This window comes from Orbilia oligospora (genome assembly GCF_000225545.1).
Source record: "Orbilia oligospora ATCC 24927 unplaced genomic scaffold scaffold00079, whole genome shotgun sequence".
Classification (NCBI taxonomy): Eukaryota; Fungi; Ascomycota; class Orbiliomycetes; order Orbiliales; family Orbiliaceae; genus Orbilia; species Orbilia oligospora.
Window position 1 is genome coordinate 251,168 of NW_011645636.1, and position 22,649 is coordinate 273,816.

The window sequence follows — 22,649 nt, forward strand, 5'->3', positions numbered from 1 at the left end:
TGAGATAGGTCTCGTCGAAGGCGAGCCAGGTAATGCAGGGGTTGATGATTTTCTACGAAGAGGGGAGTTTGGTAACGAGCCACTAAGATTTGAGTTCTTTCGAATGAGCAGAGGATGGGAATTGGCAGTGGTCCCGATTGCTATCGCTGTCGATGGAGGTGATGATGAGGGAGGTGATGTTGATGAGGAAGAGACGGGAGGTAGAGAACCAGTTGCAAGAGTTAGCTTTTGGAGGTTCGTTGCAAGAGCTTCCTCAGGACTGAGAGAGGGAGATGGAAAGGGTCTCTGCATTTTGTTAGGCATCTTTCACGGTGTTTCTCGACCTCAGTGGTCGCCGACGCTGTCCTGCACTGCGCTAACACTAACACCAACACTGCTCGTCGTCGGTTATGATAATAATATTAATGATGATGATGTTGACGATGATTCTAATGATGATGATGCTGATAAGGATAAGGCGATAAAGGTTATATTCAGTCGAAGACGCGAGTTTCAAACAAGGATTCCACCCAAGACGTCATATGCATGTAGGTATGTATGCAGGTACTGTCTCATGCACACGCTAGGCTCTGGGTCTTAAAAGTGATGTGATATGATTATGATACCGAACGAAACGAATAAAAACAAAAACACACGCACACAAGGCAAGAAGAAGATGAAGAAGATGGAGAAGATGATGATGATGATGATGATGAAGCAGAAGGTACAGACGATGAAGCACAAAGTCGGTGATGGTGATGATGATGTTAAAGGGGACAGGACGGATTGGTTAATACTCGATTAATTGGTTATTTGATAAACACCACTCACACAAACCGCAACCGTAATTTCTCGAACGGCTCAGTCGCAGCCGTTTCCTCTCAACCAGAAACATCAGACCCCAAAAACAGATGGTATCCCTGACCCGTTTCAGAAGTGCTTCCCATACTACGATGCTGTGCAATAAATACCAAATACCAAATGTCCGTCGCTGTTTAAACATGTTTTGTTTGTGGCGGGACCATCGCGATGCGAGGCTGTGATTGGTCCCCGATAGCGGGCAATGGCAGACGGCTCGATACCATCCCTGAAACCGGATGTTACCCACAAAAATGAGGGTCCATGGATCCAGCGCTAGCGAGAACGGCATAACGATACGTATCGATACCAGAACGCGTATCTCACAAATATAATGCATCTTTTGGTATTACATATGCGTGTATACAAGAAGTATTAACGTTATTGAATCGGGTTCGTAGCTTAATCTCACAAAAGATCGAAGCTTCGACGCTAACCCACGAAAACTTGCAGAACGACATAACGTTACGTTAACTACGAACATGCGGTTGTCATGCATGCTGCCCCGCCAAATGCAGCACACTGATTTGTGCTAATTCGTGCTTGGAATCTGTCCCGGCATTGGTGCGAACGGAACCTTCAAGCGAAGGGACCATGTTCCATGCAAGCTTGCCAGCATGACGTAACTTACAACCATCGGCCTACCCAAAAGACCGCGGGCACCGTTTTCCCCGCAAAAACGCTGGGCCATCCATCGCAAATTAATCTTTGGACTCGCATGCATTCCTGTATGTACCGACGGTCTCTTCGCCAAGATGGGCGCAACAGACTGGGACATTCCTGGTGACCAAACTGTGACCGAATGTGTCCTACTTGGACCTGGTTACTACTCCTAGTTTCTGTGTCTGCTGGTTGTTATTTAAAAAGCCAGACTTCCCGCTTTTCGAAATTTACTTTTAAGAAAGCTCGAAAGTTGATACTTCCCTAGCTTAAACCCATTCAGATCTTTGGAATCTGACCTGCGCTCGATCATCGAGTTTGTTTTTGTCAAATATAGCACTGTGGTTGTGCTTTACTCTTCTTTTATCCACTCTTGCAGACCTCAGCTATCTTTTTCCTTTAACCGAAGCACAAGATTTGACATCTACATTCCAGAATCATGCCTTACCCGTAAGTACCCAGGACACACTCAGTTCAGAGGATTCACTGTTTTCAAAAATAGGTAAACGAATGAATACTTATACACTGCTAACACCTATCGTCGTTTCGTAGAAATCCTTTCGGCAGGGACCGTGAAGGGACCGAACGCAACATTACCGGCTACAAGGTCGCCACTATCTTGAGCTTCTTGCTCAACTTGACCTTCACAATTATGTACACTGCCAACGCACCTGCTAACGCACATGGTCACAAACATTGGAATCATACAATCTATGGCCTCCGCGATCATGATTACACCGCATTCTCTCCTAGCTATGTCTTCGTCAGCATCTACTGGGTTACGCTCTTCATCCTTCAAATTGGGTATATCTGGCATTTGTTTTCGGACAATGCCGTTTATGTCAAGCAGGCCGCCGCAGTAGGGTCCCATTTCATCCTTTTCAACCTCCTCCAGTTTGCCTGGGTTCATCTGTGGACCCGTTCCCACTGGTGGTTCTCGGAACTTATGCTCGCCATAAACTGGATCAATCTCGTTAGCCTCTACTTGCGCCATTCGAATACCCCAAGATGGGTTCACCTCCCCGCTGTGGCTCTCCCTTTGGCCTGGGTCGAATTTGCTCTTTTCTGGAATGGTGCTGTCATGGTTCACTGTTCCAGCCTTGCCTGCAGAATCCTCGCCAACGTTGGTATTTGGAACTTCCTCGTCTTCGCCGCTTTCTTTTTGCTCGTCTTCAAGGATTACCAAGTCGGCTTCGCTACTTCTTTCTTGATGGCGGGGTTGGGAGTTGGTCAGTTCGCTACTAAAGCTTTTGCTCTGCAGTGGATTTTCGCATTGTAAGTTCTTATAGTCGGAATAGCGGTAATTATTTGGGCATCTTTGCTAACTGCGGGAAAATCAAAGCACCATCATGGCCGTCGTCTTCCTTGGGTCTCTCCTTGTCGCTGTTCCAACAATCTTTAGTAACGAAGAACGGACCGAAGCCACAGCCGGTGATCGTGAGAGAGCACCACTTTTGCAAGACGCCTAACTCACCTGCTTCAATCATAACCTTGAATTTACCACATTTGGGGGGTGTTTTACAAGCAAGTTGGAATCGAGCTCTTTTACAAGGCTCGTGGAAGAAAGCATAATGAATTCCCTCGTGGGATAAACTGCGCTCGATTGGGATGATTTTTAAATGGAAGAATAGTAGTATTGGAATTCAATTATTAATGAGCCCACGTGGGCAACCACGTTAACGTCTTCTTTTGGAATATTTCCGAATTAATCAATTATTTTGGTGGATGACCTCCAATGGATCTATGTGTAGTTAATCATGGTGATCTTGTAGATTCTAAAAAAAAAAGCTCTCAATTTACGTACCCTCAAACCACTGGCTGTCATCGTTGTGTCTCAATCCGAAATATGAAAGAAACACCACGGCACAGCAATCAGCTAAGAGTTCCACCTAAGAGTTCGTCATGTATATCAATCAGCTCAAGAGGCAGCTAGGTGCCCCTGGCAATATCCTACCACCTTCAGGGGACCCTGCAGGAGCATCAGCGCCACCACCGGTTCAGGCCTGGGCTCCTCCCCCCGTAGTTCAACCTGCCCCTCCTGGTTCACAAGCCCCACCAGTGTGGTCACCGCCCGGCCAGGTCGTACCCGGCCGCCCTGCTAAACCCCCAGCTTCTGGCGACACAACCGCAGCAAATCAGCTACCAAATGGCGTCGACCCAGCTGCATACAACAGCATGTTCGGCGAGCCCACCCAGCCACTAGATCTTGTTTCCGATAAAGTACCATCGACTCGCACTAGCACCCACTATTCCCGAACTACAAAGGGTGACATGGCAGCTGGGATCCTCGTATTAATATTCCTAGCAGGCCTGGCAACATGGACGATCGTCCACTACCGACGTCGGAAAATGCGAAGAAACAATGCAGAGGGCAATGTGTCGAAAACTGAGCCGGCGGATATTGAGGGAATCGTCCCTGAAGCCGAAGGTGGTGGGCAGTTTCGAGTTAAAACGGAAATGCAGGAGGTCAAAGAGCCGGAACAACCGGAACCCGTGTACGGAAGTTTCCAGACGCACAGGAACGGGCGTCAAAAATCCCATCCGATATATTCGATACGAAATCCGCGGCCTAATCTTCGGAAATCCAAGAGTGCTTCTCGCCCAGGAACACCTACTCCGCCTCTGAGCCCGGCGTTGAGTCCAGCGAAGGAAAGGTACTATTATCGAGATCGATATCGTTGGAAGCCATTTAAGGACATAGGAAGAAGCAGTCGGGGGTAGTCGAGTAGCTGCATGTCGTAGTTTGAAAATGTCCAGTAGCTGTGATTTAATGCTTTTATCTTATTAATTCATCCGTTAAACCTCGGTTTTCCCACTTTCTTTTTTTATGCATGTAAGTGTCAGCCCGTGTTGCGTGGTATTCCAGGTAACGGGAAGACTACTTGATGTTCCACACGAGGGGTCTAATTGACACAGGATTGCTTCCGCTCCCAACAGCCTTCTATCAAAAACTGGCACAGTACGTGGGGCTTGCAGTGCCCTGAGCACTACAGGGCCCTATGCATACAGCCGTTCTACTTACTAAGTGTGTCGAGCTAACGCATAGTCTTACAAAGGACGCATCTGCCAGGAGGGCTTTTTTCTTTTCCCTATACTTATTGAACGCTTTACTCTGGTTGGTGGATTTATCGATTAAGTCGATTCGAATGTCTAATCATGTACATCATTCGACGCGCGCGCGATGTAGTCTAGATGCTAGTTTTCATGTATTTTTTAATTTTTTTAAAATTTTTTTGCGATCTAAGTTGGAGATTTTTGTGGTGTATGTGGGGTATTTGCTTCGTAGCGGGTGATGATGTCTATTGGGATGGATGATGACGCTGCTGATAGTGCGGGTCGCCCGCTAGTGGCTGGGAAGGAGACGGTGCTGACGTCCCCGTAAACTGCTGCTCAACCTCAGAAGTTCGGTAGTCTTCAGTGGTCTCGTCGTAAACTGGGTAGCCAGGTGTAAAACTCGATCCTATTGGATAGATCTGCTGCGAGAATTCCTGTGACGGGGTGTGCCCCTCACTGTGAGGTAGTGGCACTGGGAAGCCTTGCCAATTCCACATACGTGCATCCGTGCTCCCTAGCTGCATGGGGTTCAAAGTGGCAGTTGGGTCGTCAGCAATAGTTTGGAATGGAAAGCTCGAGAGTAGGCCAATATTGTCGTAACCCGTGCGTGCGAGAATATTGATTCCAGGGACGCCAAGGAGGGTATGATGTTGCCGCGGATCAAAAAAATCGGGAGAGGCGCCCGAGAGAGGGTCAAATCCTTGCACTGCCTGGGGTGAACTAGTGTCCCATTCGTTGTGGCCAAATAGCGTTCCAGGGTTTTCGGGGCCTAAGAAGTAGGCATCCTGTTGTGGATGCTGCTCTGTTTGGCCGGTTGCATATTCTGGAGCGTTATATGTATGTCCAATGCGTGGGGCTGCAGATGTCATCAAATCTGTGAGCATCTTGCAGCTCCGTCTTGCAGCAAGATCGGTCTGGCCCATATAGTCGAGCCATCGTAGGACTTTTTTACCGGATGCCATCAGTAGTTCTTTTTGATCGGGGATGTGTTCGGCTTGAAGGGTCATTTCCATCATCACGATCATTCCAGAGGAAACAATGTAATAAAGAACAATCCACCAAGGGAATACGGCCCAAAATTCTGTTGGGCGAATATCATCTGGTAGCAGTTTGATGATGTCTAATGCTGCCGTAACACATGCTATCGACGCTGCTCTGTTGAACTGGCGTGATTGAGCGGCTTCCATGGCTTTGACTCGACACAGGCATGGCCAATTGAGCAGGACAAGTGTATTGAGATAATCCAAATACAACAATACTTTCTATAGCAGTGGAAAACATGACATCTAAGTTAGCCGCAACGTATCCAACTTTTTTTATTGATTATCACAAGCTTTTAGATGAAAGCATTGTTGACTACTAACTTTTCGTTGGACTTGTAGATCTGGTTCTGGGGTCACTTGTGGTGAAAAAAGATCGGCGGGGACCTCATTCTTCCACTTTTGGAGCTTCGAGGTAGTAGACGTGATGATTTGTTCAACTTCGCGCCAAGTCAGGCTTACTGCTCCTGCACAGTATATCTTGTTCAGAATTTCTAAGCCTATTTTGTAAAGCTTTGTGCTCTGCGAGAAAAACCCATTGTGCTGGTCGAAATCAGGAACTTGGCCCTCGGATTGGTCACTATGAGCCAAAGAATCGAAAGACCGGCCAATGATATCGTATTGCGAGCCCTCGGTGGTTTTGCTTTTGGCTTCGAGGATTTCGCTCAGGGCATCTTCGTTTATTCCGCTCAGGGCAGGGATGTTGTATCTCTTGTCGTCCATGTACGTGGGTCGCCCAGTAAGTATACCGCATAGCCGTTCTAGTGACATCAGAGTGTAAAATTTTCGGTAACGAATTTCTTGCTGGACCCTGTTTAGTCTAGTAAGATCGCTAGAAAGATGGAGACCTAACGAATAGCTGTTCCTAATTGCAAGACCGACAACATTCCAACACCTTGATGGGGATTAGATCTCCGAGACTAATACAAGAAAAAGTATGGGAAAGGAGGAATTACCGGTTGACCTGCTTGGTCGCAAGCAGATAGATACCAAGAAGGCCGAGTGCTTGTACCTGTCGCTGATCAGGATTGTTAAACAAGATCTCATTGCAAAAGAAAAGCCTTTTTGCTCGTCCAAGATATGCTAGATGATTGTTCGGCTCGCTTTTCCAGCTTGCGTCTGTGAGCTGCGAGTAAAAAGACCCAATCGCCATAATAGTATTTAAGGATGCCAGCCAGGTCCGGATTGGCTGGGGTTCAATATGGTGGACCATATATGATTCGTACTCTTTCATGAATTTCGGCCGAAAGACAATCGGAAATGCTAGCTGAACAGTGCTAAAAAAGACATCAAGCAAAGTATCTGCGATCTTGCGCTCGGGGCGCCCGAAGCACTCGTCAATACTTGGCAATGGAACGTACGGCGTTAGGTCGTCTAGATGGTAGGATCGTCTGCATGATATTAGCTAATGGCGCCCATTGATCTCTGAAATGAAGTTCGTACAATCCTTCGCTCGTGGCTCTCGCTGTTTCCAGGGCTTCGCCAATATCCCCACCCTGCCCTATTATTTCTCTTGAGCCTTCCTCTTGTTCTGTTTGTTGCGTACTCCGTGGTGTCCCAGACGATCCATCGTCAATTATTGTTTGCAACCACGACATGTCTGAGCTCGTGCCGAGATATGAGTGCGGGAAATCGGTAGACCCGCCGAAGTCATCTGCCACCTTGTCGAGTCGCATAAAGCCCCTCGAACCCTCCTGTGCCGATACTTCATTCTTCGTATCGTCATAGGATTTTAAGGTTTTCTCGATTCGCTCCCAGTTTGAAGACTAGGGAATTTTGATAACAGAGTTAATTGTCGGCAAAACCTTACTAGATGTGCAAGGCATGGTGCTCAAAGGACAAGTCTAACCTCTCTGAGTGCAGCTACGATAGCTAGCTTCGCTTGGTTGTCTATTTTGCCGCTTGCATATATTGTCTCAAGGGCCTTTTCGTATGTGTCAACCCGTTCTTGGAGATACCGAATTTCGCTGAAACAGAAAAATATGTCAATCAATTGGTATGTGCGGTATCAAGCGATAGCCAGATAACTCGATGCCCACTTTTTTGCTCTTTCCCGTTTTCCATCTCCATAATAGCAAGTAATTTTAAAATCCAAGCAATGTCGGCAGGACGGTCTGTAAAGTATCGAAGGTTTGGGAAGGAGAACCCCCAACGCATGTTAATAAGGTTTTCGTGTTGGAAAATGGAGTAGCCATTATGGGAAGCATCGTGTGTGCGTTTGGTTGAAAGAGTAGGGGCAAAGGGTTTTTACCTTTCACCATTACACTTTATTTATTATGACACCGTTGAGTTAATAATGAACTAGTATGTGATGTAATATAGCATAATGTACCAATGTCTGCAGCAGCTCACCTTTGTTTTCCTTGTGCGGCAGGGTTCACAGGCGTGTGAAGTGCGATTCTTGTCACCACTCGAGCTCCCTCGTCTCCCTTCACCGCCCCACCCAGCCACATCTGAATCTCGTTTTAAGCGGGGGATGGCGACCTTGGAGCTGGTGGAACTCGGCGTGCTGGCGATATCTGGGGTTGGCGGCCCTGTGGATGGTTGTCGTCCCGCCATTTAGCCAGATAATTGAAGTGAACCATTCAGACGAGGGGTGTTATCTTCCTTATATATCTCTTTGCTGTCAGAATAAGATCCTAGAGAGTCGTGCTTTGTAGGCGGGGTTGTGTCTGGTTCTTTGTGTGCTAAGAAAAGAATTATATCGACGACGAAATCGTCGAGGTGGGTATGCATGCACAAATTCTATCCACAGTCAGCCGTCGTTACCCCTCTTAGAAGGCTGCAATACGTGGGCTTCGCAGAACCCAATCTCAGATCATTGGCCAAGAATTGTACTGCGTTAGACCTTGGGGACGGCTGATGTGTAGCATATCGGACAAAAACAGCGGTCGACAATGAAGATGGGGGAAAGATTGGTCACGGCGGCTGTTGACTGAAGGACACCATAAATAGCTAGCTTATAGCTACGGAGGCGGCCTTTTTATTCTGGACTAGGATATAAAGAGTGGAACTGGAAGGTACAGAGTAGGAATGAGCGGATCCTATATATCAAGCTATGCACCTGTACGCTCCAGCAGCTATCCATTTTTGTCCAGGATTCCAGAAAAGAAGAGCAGAATTGTAGCTAATTTACTGGGCATAGAGAATTGTGCAATCAAGTATCTCTTACTCAATTTTCCCGGATTTTCCTACCTCATGAATTCCTAACAATAAAAATGAAAATAATCCGAAGGTTGAGGACCGTGCTCGACTGGCGGTGTCAGGTGGATTTTCGGAGCGCGTGGTTCTGGGAGGGAACGCCCGCAAAACCAATCAATAATCAACAGGGCTCTTTGTCGAGGGGCGACTGGGCATGTACGTATGTACCTCGGGAAGTTCGTTGAATCAGGCTCGCAGATGCAATAGCGGTGGCGTTCAGCTTAGAATAACCTATTCCGTGGTACTATTACAGATCTGTTCCATGCGGCCAATCGCAGTCGAACAGCGATGGAGTACGCATTAGCCATGTTCCCGGAGAAGCTTCGAGAAAGAAAAAAAAGGTTTAGAGGATATAGATTGCAAAACAATTGCAAGCACCTTTTTCTCTTTAGGCTACCTGGTGGGAAGCATCGTTCTGTCAACACCTAAATAATTTCCGTTGGTCGGATGCAAGTTCCGACCACTCGGAGCCTTCATAGGCCGGGGCTCTTATACTAAGCAATATTGTGTGTGTGTGGAGCAGAAACTAGGGCATAAGGACCTGTACATCCGTCTTCCAGCATTTGGTTTCATTGTATTGCATCGAGAGGGAGCCGACAGGTTGGTATTACAGATTTCGAGTTATATATTTTTGTCAAAGCTGGGGAGTTCCTGCAGCACTGGTTTGGCGACCTCATTATGCATGAGGGTATTTAATTTTCTAACGGGCGGGGTTATACGTTAGCTTTTGCAGACTAGTCTAAGAGAGGTTTCTAGGCCTGAATCGACTGTACAAATTGAAAATAGAGTATGCAATGTTGGCCAATGCAAAACCATTGGTACCTGTGCCAGCCGATGCCGTCATTAATACCCCATAGAGACGGGTAGTGTCTTAGATGGGTACCGAAGCCGTAAGGCATTCCGACATGTTAAGTGAAGTAACCGCAGCTGCAGATCTTATAAATCCTTCGCATGGGTTCCACGGTTAGAAGATCCTGTAGATTCAAGCTTCTAAGGATGAGCTCCAGGTTCCTGAAGATAGCATTGACTTTCTTATTGTGGTGGAATTCGGTGGTAAGTACACTCGGTCAAGTACAGTCGACACCTCGTCGAACCTCACTGTGCACCAGTTTTGATGAACGCACCGCCGCGAAGAATTGTTCAATCTAATTGGTCAGCGCTGATCTCGTTGGTACCCGGAATAGGCTTGCATATAACTGGATGTGAAACCCATTCCTGGGATAGACAGGATCCCGGAACTTTGGCCTTACAGAAGCAAAACGTCCGAATGTGCCGATGGTACCGAGAAGTAGAAGTACAAATACTTGCACTTGACGGGCGAGACGAATTCATCAGGCTTGACATGTTGCTGGAGCCAGTCATTTTGGTTCGACGCATGCAGATATATGATATCAATTTGGTTACGAGACTGGATATCAATTAAGTATCAAACGTTCAGATGTTGGCGCGCGGAGCGAAATCAGATAACACGTGCAGATGGTTCCCACGCGGCTCTGTGTCGGGTTTGGGGCACTGATTCAGGCAGCACTGAGGAGACCCTTTGCAATTGTCCGATTGCTTGGCTCGGTGTTTCATAATTGGCAGCGGATGATGGCATGGGCACACATATTTCCCACACCCTAGAAAACAGCATGGAACCACTGGTTTGCAAAGCAATGCCTGTCGTTGCTTAGGGCCGGAACGATGTTCAATTGGTCATAAACATGGCGCTCTGGTAGGCACAGTTGATCAGTTTGATATTAGGGGTTAGGTTGTTTCCTAGCATCAGTGAGAGAGTGTATCAGTTGAGGATGATTTGGCCGAAGTCTGGCGATTACGCGCAATTGCAGTTCACCAGCTCCGAACTCCAGCTACGTTACCCTCCGAGGCTTTGATAGGAACCTGTCATCTCGCCAGGATCCGAATAGCTGGTACAAAAGACAGTACCTGCAGTGGTGCCCCTTAACAAATCAGGGAAAGGCTAGCAGGCAGCAGGGGATTGAAAGAAGCAAACGACAGCGACATCAAGACAGAAGCGAACGAAGCGAATCTTCGTCTCAGCGTTTTAAATCCCGGAAGGCGAAAGAGGATAAGGGTCAGTCGCAAAACGGCTGTTTCTGTTCTTTGAGTTTATCCTTTGGGGCCGTCCGCCGCATCGCTATTAATTGCTTTAAGTTGGTTTCTGTTCTTCCCTTCCCTTTTTTTTTGTCTCCACGTCCCCGCAGAGATCTTGATCTCACGTCTCCTTTTACTTCGTGTGTTCATCTGTGTTCTGCTCGTCCAAGTCATTCGAAAGCGACCGGTCAGGTACCGTTCATATTCCCTTTTCGAGATACACCAGAAGTTCGGCAAAGGGCCTCGAACCCCACACCCCTCGAAAACCTCGGTGCAGTTTCCCGTTTTTGCGCGGCGATACTTTGCTCCAAGTACGTTATTGGAACTGTTGTGTAGCGCAAGAGCGCATGTGGTTTCTGTAATCTCAGTCACCCATAGACACTGCACTGGATCTAGAGTGGTTTATCGACGACGGTGATATCACAAAGAAGCCACTGGTTCGCATTTGAATCGCGCCTGTGATCACGACTCAGGAGAGAGGGAAAAAAACAAAAACTTGGAAACAGGAGAGGTTTCGCCCGCCAATAGCAATTAGTCGGTGAACTCGGCATTGTGGAGAGCTGCATCTTGCTGCATTTTGCTGCATTCCAGAGGTCAGCCCCGCTCCTGAATTGAACTCGACGTCAGTACAGCCAGTACAATACCGTCGTACAGCCTCCTTTGGATCTTACGTACGATTGATTCGTTTTCCGGCCACCTCCTCTCAAAGAACAACTGATCGCAGGAATTCATATAAGGCGTCAGTGTCAACCGCGACTGCTGCGAACTGTTGTAATTCCAAAACGACCGTTCGAAATCCGCCAACTTAGCGAAGGTTGATTAGCCACTGCAAATAATTTAATTGCATTGCACCGTATTGCATCGCAATTTTTAACCAAGTTAGACTGTTGTCGGTCGATGTCGGCCTAGTTAATAGTACTTGCACGCTCGGATCCATCCCAACGCACTTGTAACAGGGCGACTGTTTAACTGTTTAACTTTCCCTGACCCTGAGGACCCCTATTAATATTAATCCAAGCGACGCCCGTGCCAACAGACTGTTGTCGACGGTATCGTAGAAACAAAGCAATTACTATAAAAGGTATCCTTTAAAGCAGAGATGCAAGCTCCACTCCATCCCCCACCGCCCCCTCCAACAGACGACGTCGGCCATATGCACCACTACGGTCGTTCAGGGCGACCAGTGACTCCGCGCAGCGGTTCCAGCCCCCCAGGCCGACTAAGCATCCCAAAAAACTCCTTCAAAGCCAACGGCTCTTCTGGTGACCTTTCCAAAAGTCCTTCCCAAGCATCAAACAGTCGAGACGAAAGCCCTTTACCTGCTAGAAGGTCATCCCTGGGAAACCTCCTTCGAAGATCACGCTCCAACGACAAGATGTCCAAGAAGATCAAGAAAAATCAGCCTGCTCTACCTCCTCCAGTCCCTCAAACCCCTCCTCGTCTGCCCGAGCTTGATATCGCGAAGGGTGCAGGTTCTCCAATGCGAACGTTTGGAGGAGTTCCACCTAATCATCAAGCTTCAAGCCCTCCAGGCCAATCTCTACCGAAACCAAGCATTGATATGCCTTCCAGAGATGCAGTGCATCCGGACCAATCCAAACAGGAAAATGTCAAGCCGGGCTTCGACATGAATCAAGACCCTTTCCAAGGCGCATCAATTACCAACCGTGGGCGATATAGCTACGCCTCTTCAGCTGTATCGACTGTTCACGGACCTAGAAGACTCAGAAAGCGCAAGGATCCCGTTCCCTTCAAGTAAGCCCCCAAAATCCACAAAAAATTTCCATTTTTAGGGATAATACTAACATACCTTAAAGTATTCTTGTAATTGGAGCAAGAGGCTCTGGGAAGAGTAGCTTCGTTCAATTCCTCAAATATTCGCTTGGAAATTCAGCCAAGAGCCATAGAAAAGCTCTTGCCAACGGAGCTTCCGCTTTCGAATATACAGAAGACCTCGAGGATCCAGAAAACCCCGTTTTTGAAGCTGAAACCGGCGCTTTCCAGAAGAGTTATATAGAAACTGACATCGATGGGGAGCGAGTCGGCATCACGATTTGGGACTCGGACGGGTTAGAGAAATCTGTTGTGGATTGGCAATTGAAGGAGGTCGTAGCGTTCATCGAAAACAAGTTCGAGGAAACATTCACCGAAGAGACACGTGTTTCGAGAATCCCGGGCAACAAAGACTCTCATATCCATTGCACGTTCCTCTTAATGGATCCTGCTCGCCTTGATACCGGAGCTAGCAAGTCGGTTAGACGTGGGCCGAAGAGCAACAAAGATAGTGGTATCGAGGGTTTGGATGACGATTTCGATCTCCAGGTTTTCCGTGCCCTTAATGGAAAGACAACTGTCATCCCGGTCATTTCCAAGGCTGACACTTGCACTCTTACCCAAATGACACAACTCAAGAGCCTTGTCGTCCAGTCCCTCTACAAATCGAAAATCGACCCTGTCGCCAATCTCGATCTAGATCTAGACTACGGCCCGGCCGCCACCTCAAAGCCGAGCGCTGCCCAACCGAAAAAGTCGGCAAGAGACATCCTCCCAGAGGCAGATGAAGAAGAAGAAACTGGGTCCGGTGCTTCAGAGGATGAAAGTGATGCTGGTTCGGAGACCGGGTCTATTATTCCAGCTGTCAACATCTTGCCTTTTTCAGTCATCTCTCCAGACCACTACAGCTCAGAGTCAATTGGGCGACAGTACGCCTGGGGTGTTGCTGATCCATTTAACCTAACCCACTGCGATTTCCTCAAACTCAAGGAGGCTGTATTCTCAGACTGGCGTGCTGACCTTCGCGAGTCTAGTCGCGATATGTGGTACGAGAACTGGCGTACTAGTCGCCTTAGCAAGATGGGTAAACCTAACAACGGCCGTATTCGCTGATAATGGTCTCGTTGGTGTTGCTTCAAATTATTTTGACTCTACGGTACAACTGTTTCTATTTAGCATGGAGGATAATTTTTTGTTCCTTTTCAATCCGTTCGAAAATGCTCCTGGTGTCTTATCTCCTTTTTGTTTTCTTCTTTCTCTTAAAAGCTGGCCTTCAACCGTTTCCTATGTTCTATCATCAATGATGTTCTGGCGTTCAACGGCATTCTGGTCCGAGCGTTGATTTTTATATTCACTTGGTTTCTCTACTCATGTTTCATCTGTTCTACTCACGCTATGCAGGACAGAAAGCTTACAAGAGGTAGCGGCAGTAGCCTCTCTCTCACCCGCGAGCTAGTCCTCGTACCTGCATTCGCATATTTCTATCGATAGCCGCATGACTGGAGCGTCACGCTCCCTTAGCCAGCCTTTCCGAAATTAAACCTTTTTATTACCTTTTTACTTTTTCTAGTGCCAATAATGGTCACCTTTAGTATTACCTCGTAAATACAATAAACGGTCAATCTGCCTTTGTTCCTGTGCCCCAAAGTTGCCTCACTCTCGTCTCCACTTTATTTGACTTAAGCGCTTCTGTTCGCGATAGTCGCCCTCACAGATTTTCTTCTTCTTCTTCTCCTGCTCCTTTCTTTGAGGAACTCTTCTTTTATTGTATATTTAGAGGCCGTTTTCGATAGATGCCGAATCTTACTATGGTCATATGCCAGAACAACCGATTATACCGTGATTTTATGATTACCCTAAAGCCCTCAGCTTGACTTCTGAGGTCTCATGAACTAACACATCGAGATGCGTTGGAATCAAAATACAACAAATTCCCTCAGGCACCTTTATTCGACATGCATCAGCTTATCAGACCGATCCTTCTGTGGTAGAGCTTGCAATGTACATGTCTATGATTGATACACTCATGCCCTATCCGTCCCTCGAGTACTTAAACTTTTGGAATAGATGCAGTTTGGAGGCTTCTACTGTCGCACAAAGATCAGACTCAGACCAAGGATATCGCAATGTCTCTGGGGAGGCCGAACGAGGCACCAGAAATTCGAAATGTCCGCATGACTAGACCGGGACTAGTCGCCCCTCCTAAGCACATCCTGCATCTGAACCCAGTCATAGCTTCGTCATGCACCAGGCCTGCATGATAGGGAAGAGTGAGCGCTCGAACATGGGCACCTGAAGCAGGAGGGGTTCTGTTAGTGGGTCCCTTTTGCTCCCACTTTCCTACTCTTTACTGGAATTGTGGAAGTAATGATGCGTGATGAAGCTGAAGGAATTGGTCAACGAAATCAAACCGGAGAAATAGGATTTAGGGATCGAAGCTTTATTAGATTCCTTGAAATAGATTTAAGCTACACAACAGCAGCCGCCCGCTGTGCCTTGGGCGTCGTTTCTACCAAATCTGGCCTGGTTATCCTGCTAACCAGTTTTTTTTTATTGTCCGTGCCATATACATGCTATACCTATTACACTAGTGGCTGCTTACTCCTCTCTTCTATTTTTGCTATCGAGAAGGATCGTCTTCGAACTGATAAAGACCTAGGAAGACCTCCAACTATTCTTCATTATTATTATTCAGATTGAAATCTACCTTTCTTCTCCTCGTTCTTCTTTTTTTTAAGCTTGCAAATTTTCAGGTTTCTGAGGTATGGTTTATTTTCCAAGTTTGAGCTCCATCGTCCCGTTTCCCCCACTTTCCTTATAGAGTAAACTCGCCAGTGCAGGATACCTAGCTCGTGCTGACAAAAGAGGAGTCGCAACAGGATCAAAAAGAAAAAAACGGGAAGGAAACAAAAAAGAAGCCAGTAATAAAAGGTTGCGGTTTGGGATACTTTCCCATTCTAATATCGTAAATCCTTTTTTTATATCTATATTCCAATTTAGAAAATAAGCAATGTCGAGGCGAGAGTACGACGATTACGGCCGGGACAGCAAGGCTGTCGAGTATATCCCCGCCCGTCCACGTTCCAGGGCGGGCTCGAGCTACGCGCCTCCTGGAGGATATCCAGACTCTCCAAACGATTCCTATCCGAGGACGTACAACGGCCCCGTATCTATGCCAGCTGCGCCTGCGCCCCCAGATGATGCGTATGGTGGCAAATCTTCAACTACTATAGTATCTGGTCGACGACCACCATCCCCAGGAGTCCGGTTCGCGGATGAACATCGAGATGCTTCCCGTGATAACCCGGCTCGAAGGTCCGCTGGTGGTACAGATTGGAAGCGAGTTTATGAACGGGAACTGCAAGAGCAGCGAGAATTGGAGAAGAGACGGGAATCCGCAGGGTCCCGTGGTGCGGTCGCTTCACCGGATCGTGGCCCTACTGCCCGAGGCTTGGACGTTAATTTGAACACCGATAGGATCAAAGGAAGTCTTTCCCTCTCTAGCAAGAGCGAAAAGAAGAAGGAGAAGAGAGATAATGATCTTGCTTGGTCGAGTGAAGATTCTGAAGACGAGAAACAAAGGAAAAAAATCAGAGATAGGAGAAAGGAAGATAAAGACCGCGAACGGGACCTTAGGGAAAGGGAAAAGAGAGAAGAAGAGCTGGAAAGAATTAAGAAAGAGAGGGACAGGATTGAAAAAGAAAAGGCAGCTGCAGCTGAACGCCGCCGAAGCTCCCATTACGCTGACGGATATGGCGATCCAAGACGCTCCTCTGGACAATTGCAAGACCCTCGAAGGTCCTCTGGTGCTTTACAGCTAGTCAACGATCGTGAAAGGGAAATCGCAATCGAGAGAGAGCGTGAGAGAATCCGTGAGAGAGAAAGAATTGAGCGACTTGAGAGGGAGAGGATAGATCGCGAAAGAGCGGAAAGGGACAGAATGGAGCGCGAGAAGGCAGAGCGCCGTAGAAGCAGCCACTACGAAGATGCCTATCATGGAGATCCAAGGCGCTCCGCTGGCCAACTTCATGATCCTCGCAGGTCGGCTGGCAGCTTGGCAATGCCGGCTGGTGCTGGCCCGGCAAGGTCTGCCTATGGTGATGACCCACGAAAGTCCGCTGGTCATATTGTTCGATATGAGCATCGTGATACCCGGGAAGACTATCGTCGCGAGTCCCCGCCTTCCGGTGAGATTGCTGGCGTCAGATATGTTCAGCGTCCGCTTTCACCTGTTAGCTCTGGGCGACCTTCATCTCGTCCCCCTCAGACCCATTATCTTGTTACGGAACAACCTAATAGTCGCCAAAGAGCAAGTTCGGTCGGCCACCGACATGCATCCGTTCCGTCAATTGATACAGGAATGTCGAGAATGACCGTTCATGATCGCGACTACCACGACCACTACGAGCACGAACGATATGATGATTATCCGCCAGATGCATACCGTCCCTCTTATTATCCCCTCTCCCCAATGCCTTCCCCGGGACTACCACCAAGAGATCGAGGATTTAGCGTTGACGTTGGCGGTAGTTTCGCCTTGGGAGGTTCTCATGGTGGCGCTAGTGCTGGATATACACTCTCGGCTGGATCCGGTCGTCATCACCGCAGTCACTCGCACGGGCATGCTGACTATGTCCGCCCTGAGGAGAAGCTTCGTCCCCAAGAACCCGACTATGACCCGAATGATCATGCCCAGATCTTGTATAAGGCTTTGAAGGGTAAAGTTGCAGATGTCGGTGCCATCCTTAAGGTCATCCCTTTCTTGTCTGGAGACCAAATGGTGGACCTAAGAGCAGAGTATAAGAAAGTTCACCCACTCGTAAGTTTTCAAGAGAGATATCTAAATCCGAAGGACTCTATCTAACAAGGAATCATAGGGCAATGTCAACCTCGCCAAACATCTCAAGGCCCAGCTCAGTGGCAAGGTCCAACTAGCTGCCTACGTGACGGCGTTAGGTCCATATGAATCCGAATCATACTGGTCCATACTCGCAAACCAGAAACCAGTAAGTTTTTATGTTAACATCGGATTGCATTGCTGAATGTGGGATTCTAAATAGCTACTAGAACTTCAGACACGCCCTTCTCATCGAGTCTATCATGGGCCGCGAGGTTGATGATATTATCGATATTAAACAATCTTACCGAGACTCAAAGAACGATCACAATTTTGAAAAGGCCATCAAGAAAGAACTAGCAGCAGACAAAGCCACTGGCGAGAAATTCAAGGACCTTGTTCTTCTTCAACTCGATACCACCACCCGTGGTTTACACATGAATGAATGGGACAAAGTCTACCTCGACAAAGTCAGAGATGACGCGGAAGATCTTCACGACGCTCTTGCAAAGGACAAGGTTGACAGCTTCTTTGTTGGGAAGATTGTGATCACGAGGAGCACAACCCATTTGAGAGAGCTATTGAGGATGTATAAGAAACTGTTCGATGGTCAAGATCTTGCGAGGTTAATTGCTGAGAAACTGAACGGTTTGATTGTAAGCAACATTCTCAACCCTGAGTATTCCCCATTAAAGTGTGTGAAACTGATGATGCAATTTTGGTGTTTAGGGAGAGGCTCTGCTCCATGTTCTTAATGGAGTTCTCAACAAGCCGGCTCGTGATGCTCGTCTTTTGGAAGAATCTATGAAGGGTGTTGGTACCCGTGACGACCTTCTTGTTGCTAGACTTGTTCGTATCCACTGGGATCCAGAGCATTTGACAGCTGTCAAGGAGGCGTACAAGTCCAAATACGGCATGTCTCTCAAAGAAAGAATCAAGGGCGAATGTTCTGGGTAAGTTTTACCTTTGCATTGATATATACCGTCAATCTCAGTTCCTGATTGCTAACTCATCTGTGCTTCTAGATCATACCAAGAATTCCTGCTCAATCTTATTTCTGTTGATACCCATACAACCGCCGTTGTTAAAGCGTAAGAAGGTGCAATCACCTCTTACAGCTACCAATCCGTCTTGCCAATGGTTAGAGATCATACGCATGGCTGCATTTCGCATCATTTTTGGAGAATTTGCAAAGTTTAGGACATTTTGGGAGGCTCTATCCGCGGTTCTACCATTAACTAATATTCACCGTATTATATATTTAACTTGATCACGAATTTCTTTACCTGTATCCTTCTCTTGCCCCCCTGTACTGCGGTTTTCATGAAGTTATGATGTTAGTAGTATAAATTCATAAAGATGTCATGTATCCAGTCTATTGATCTGAAATATAAATACTTAAATCCCTTACGAGTAAGAACCCATATACACCTTTTGCCTTGCTAACACCAATTTTGGCCGTAATTCATAAAGCACATTCTTCCCGGATTTTAAATATCTTAATCCGTGCAGAGGGCCCCTACTCATACTCAAACGTATGTCGTGAATCTCTTTCATTCCCTAGAAGCGGTCGTAGTTGTTCATCTGTCCTTGTTGGGCTTTCGGATCTCTCCTCCTCTTCAGTATTAAGATCTCTCAGACCCCTCCGTGTCTTATTCCAGTACCCAAAATCATCTCTTGTCATTCCCTCTCCGCGAATTTTGCCGTCCCAGCCGTGAATTGCTACGCTTCCTATGTAGGATAAATATGTTAACTATAAAGTGCGCAGTGGTGTTTCAACCGTGGAGAAAACATACCTGAACTAGACCCGTATCCGTTCCACGAAGTACTAACGATCACCGGTGCATCCGGGTGCCATGAAACATCCCTTGTACAGGTATCCCACTTAGGTCTTGCTCTTGACAACCCAAATCCACGCCAGTTATAAGCCGGCTGAGGACGAGAATCGAATGTTCCCTGTTGAACGTCTATGACAGCAGCAATGGTTGCGTCAAGGTTATAGATGAATACTCGTCCGTCTTCAGAACCACTGAAAACGTATCTGCTGCCTGAAGAGTTTGGAGGGGAGAAGTGGCAGCGGATGAGTGTTTTGAGGACTCGATGGCCGCGGAAGGTGACGATCGAGTTGTCGCCGGGGTGTTTACGAATTGGGTGGTAGTCGTATGTTTCGAATCTGTAATCAAAGTGGCTGCTAGAATAGTTTCTAATTCGAGTTCCTTCGTAAGTTGAGCGATCGGTCATTTTCCTAGTTTTTTTGTTAGTTGATGAAATTTTATCTCGTAAATATTCCCCTGTACAGACCTGATATCCCAAAGTTTCATTGTCTGGTCCTTTGCGTTACTCAGAACGTATCTTCCATCACCTTTCGAGTCGATATAAGTCAACCCTTCCATGTGGCCGAGGAACGCTCCAGCTTCTCGTCCGGACGCCATACTCCTTCTATCCCAGATCTTGATTGTGCAGTCATCAGATCCGGAAAATAGGATATGAGGAGACGACTTGTCACCATAACAAACAGCATTCACATCATTCTCGTGTCCCGTGAGTTTTAGGATGGATTTTTGCCTTTCAATATCATAGACATAGAGAGAATCATCTTTAGCGCCTGCTATTAGTTCCCGGCCGTCACCCGAAAATCTGATTGACCATATCTAGAATATTCAAATTAGAATTATCGTAAGCTTTGGAGATGGTGGTATACACACCGGTGTCCCGTTTCTCATGGCGTACTGCCTTGGCCCTTCCGAAAAATCGAGCACTGTAAGCCCGTTCTCTTCTTCCTCGTGGGCTTGCGTGTTAGCCATATACACTGTGGAATCTAAACTACTATATGCTAGTTGTCGATTATCTGGGCTTAATGACGCATCTGTGATAGTCCAATGGCCCCCGGGGTACTCTGCCTTTTTGTAATATTTCCAGTCATACGGATTTCGAGTGTCGTACATGCGGACCACCATATCCTGAGAGCAACAGTAAAAGAAGTCACCATCTTCAGAGAATTGACCCGAATAACATCGATTTTCAAAGTGTAGGACTTTCTCCGTACTTGTAGGAATGAGGGATTGGGCGACTAGTGAATCAATCATCCTGGCTGGCTCCCCCGTATAAGATCCCATTTCTCTGACGAGCAAGCGCTTGCCTAGTAATATCTTTTGACGTTTACATATTGATTCCTCGAATTGCTTCGCTTGTTCAGAGGGGGATTGGGAACCGGGTATTGGTGACCGAGGGATTGTAGGAGAGCTTGCACCTCCTAACGCGCAGCTTTCTTCGGGAGAACGAGGAGTAGTTGGAGACTGTACTGAAGCTCCAGAACTTCGTCTCCTTTTTTTGGGCGACATACGCTTGAATTCGTACTATCCAAATGTAAGGATTAGCAAATTGAAGACGCCCTTCCAACTTCAAAACAAAATTACGACGTACGTATCCAAAATCCCCGCTAGCCATTAACTTCCGGCCCTCCTCGCTTGGAATCGGTTCCAAATTTTCCAGCGCCATATCTCTAGTACCCCGTCGACGTCTACGAGAATGTGGTAATCTGACGCGGAATGTGTTGTTTACGATCGTGAACACTTCTTGGTGGTCCTCGTCGCTGTCATTCCATACGTCATCATCTAGGACGAGCTCTACGATTCCGGGTCCGCTTTCTCCCTCCTCCCCATCGCCTTCATTTCCCCCATTGGTGTGATGGCTGATGACTTGTTGGAGGAGAGCTTGTATAGTTTCCAATCCTAATTATACCGAAAGCTGTTATAAATCGATGTACTATAGCTATACGAATCGGTTCCTGGTGGAACATGCGTACCTCTCTGAGCAGAAGCCTCGTCGTCAAAACCTAGGAAGTCTATGGAGGACTCCGTAGCTGCGGTGCCTTCACGGCTTTCTTGAGCTATACTTTCGGACGGCTCGTAGTCCATATCATCTTCTTCGCCATTGTCGCTATCGAAGAGGTTATTGTCATGGTTATTGCCGCTCATGGTTCTCTATTTTCCCCGCGAGTTAGGTCACCTAAGTTGCTTGCGATTTGGCTAATTGCTTTGGTAAGCGAGCCACTGTAGTGAGAATGTCGAAGGCGACTTTGCGAAACGGCCTTGGGAAGGCGAGTTCGGTTCAATTATAACGTTGGGGTAGTATGACAATTAGAAGGTTGATTACTAAGGATCTCGGTTCCAGTCCGGGTATAACGTGTATGATAAATGCTGCTGAGGTTTGTTACATATACATGTCTGACGGAAGTTAGAGCTATTTCATCTGCATTCAATCGAATCGGATCATGATATCGCAGCTATGTGGGTCCGGTTACCTGTTGGGAGATAAACCCCGCTATCTCCGTGCATCATCTGTAGCTAATCGATACGACCGTTTTACTTTCTTACTTAAGCCATGGCTAGTATATCTGCAACACGGCCTATTTCGACCGAAGCTGAAATGAGCCCGGTTTGCTAGTAACGATAGACTGGTTGTATCTCTTCCTCAATCCAATTACAGTCCTGGGCCCGAAAATAAATAGATTTTGATCCCGGAAATATTGTATTGTTATCTATGGCCACGGGACTAGTTGTTCTAGATCTAAGGAATTCGCCTAAGTAATACAGGTATAATACTTTTATGTAATTACTTTGCATTTGTCATATATTATAAGTATTGTAATTCACATGTGTAAGAAGTAAAGGGCATTTGATATTCAGGTACAATACCATAACCCAGACTTCTTTTTATTTCCAGGTTTTCAATGAATATCCATGTAGAAATGTCAGTATTCATACAAAATAAGAAGTATATGGTATAAAATGTAAAGTAGAGGCACATAGGTGTGGCACCAGCATAAAGGGAATTTACATACATCCTTGCCTCAGTACTGCACATAGTACATGTACATATTTAATTAAATATAACTGTGGTATCGGAGATCGGGCTATTGGATGACAGCAGCACGTGGTTTCCACATGCATGTCCCTTACGTCTCGGAGTTCGGAAAGCGAATCATCTATAGAGAGTAAGGAGTATATGTCTCTTATTTGTATGTACGCAGGTTACCATCTGAATATGGTACCCATTGAAAAAGCGATCCGAGATCACATGTCTCTCACCGAAGCCGCAGTAGCTGGGATGGTGCTGTACAGTAATATCTTACCTAATTGATGTTATCTCGG

At 46.8% G+C, this 22,649-nt stretch overlaps 7 protein-coding genes across 7 annotated transcripts; 5 read left to right on the top strand and 2 right to left on the bottom strand.

Annotated features, from left to right (window-relative positions):
• Positions 1-103: 103 nt before the first annotated feature.
• Positions 104-732, top strand: AOL_s00079g89 (uncharacterized protein; the record flags this gene model as incomplete). The annotated part of the gene is made up of 2 exons (XM_011123964.1): positions 104-531; positions 645-732. The coding sequence occupies 2 exons, from the start codon at positions 104-106 to the stop codon at positions 730-732; spliced, it is 516 nt and encodes a 171-aa protein (XP_011122266.1).
• Positions 733-1,936: 1,204 nt separating this feature from the next.
• On the top strand, positions 1,937-2,966 carry AOL_s00079g90 (uncharacterized protein; the record flags this gene model as incomplete). The annotated part of the gene is made up of 3 exons (XM_011123965.1): positions 1,937-1,947; positions 2,050-2,772; positions 2,840-2,966. 3 exons carry the CDS (start codon positions 1,937-1,939, stop codon positions 2,964-2,966), a joined length of 861 nt encoding a protein of 286 aa, XP_011122267.1.
• A 433-nt stretch (positions 2,967-3,399) lies between these two features.
• Positions 3,400-4,218, top strand: AOL_s00079g91 (uncharacterized protein; the record flags this gene model as incomplete). The annotated part of the gene is made up of 1 exon (XM_011123966.1): positions 3,400-4,218. The coding sequence occupies one exon, from the start codon at positions 3,400-3,402 to the stop codon at positions 4,216-4,218; it is 819 nt and encodes a 272-aa protein (XP_011122268.1).
• Positions 4,219-4,796: 578 nt separating this feature from the next.
• On the bottom strand, positions 4,797-8,044 carry AOL_s00079g92 (uncharacterized protein; the record flags this gene model as incomplete). The annotated part of the gene is made up of 6 exons (XM_011123967.1): positions 4,797-5,813; positions 5,916-6,486; positions 6,548-6,982; positions 7,035-7,357; positions 7,441-7,558; positions 7,944-8,044. The coding sequence occupies 6 exons, from the start codon at positions 8,042-8,044 to the stop codon at positions 4,797-4,799; spliced, it is 2,565 nt and encodes an 854-aa protein (XP_011122269.1).
• A 3,941-nt stretch (positions 8,045-11,985) lies between these two features.
• AOL_s00079g93 (uncharacterized protein) lies at positions 11,986-13,772 on the top strand (the record flags this gene model as incomplete). Its single annotated transcript, XM_011123968.1, has 2 exons — positions 11,986-12,641; positions 12,704-13,772. 2 exons carry the CDS (start codon positions 11,986-11,988, stop codon positions 13,770-13,772), a joined length of 1,725 nt encoding a protein of 574 aa, XP_011122270.1.
• Positions 13,773-15,669: 1,897 nt separating this feature from the next.
• Positions 15,670-18,591, top strand: AOL_s00079g94 (uncharacterized protein; the record flags this gene model as incomplete). The annotated part of the gene is made up of 5 exons (XM_011123969.1): positions 15,670-17,478; positions 17,537-17,665; positions 17,727-18,152; positions 18,226-18,449; positions 18,522-18,591. The coding sequence occupies 5 exons, from the start codon at positions 15,670-15,672 to the stop codon at positions 18,589-18,591; spliced, it is 2,658 nt and encodes an 885-aa protein (XP_011122271.1).
• Positions 18,592-19,015: 424 nt separating this feature from the next.
• Positions 19,016-21,473, bottom strand: AOL_s00079g95 (uncharacterized protein; the record flags this gene model as incomplete). The annotated part of the gene is made up of 6 exons (XM_011123970.1): positions 19,016-19,227; positions 19,293-19,741; positions 19,798-20,147; positions 20,202-20,852; positions 20,920-21,227; positions 21,302-21,473. The coding sequence occupies 6 exons, from the start codon at positions 21,471-21,473 to the stop codon at positions 19,016-19,018; spliced, it is 2,142 nt and encodes a 713-aa protein (XP_011122272.1).
• Positions 21,474-22,649: the final 1,176 nt, after the last annotated feature.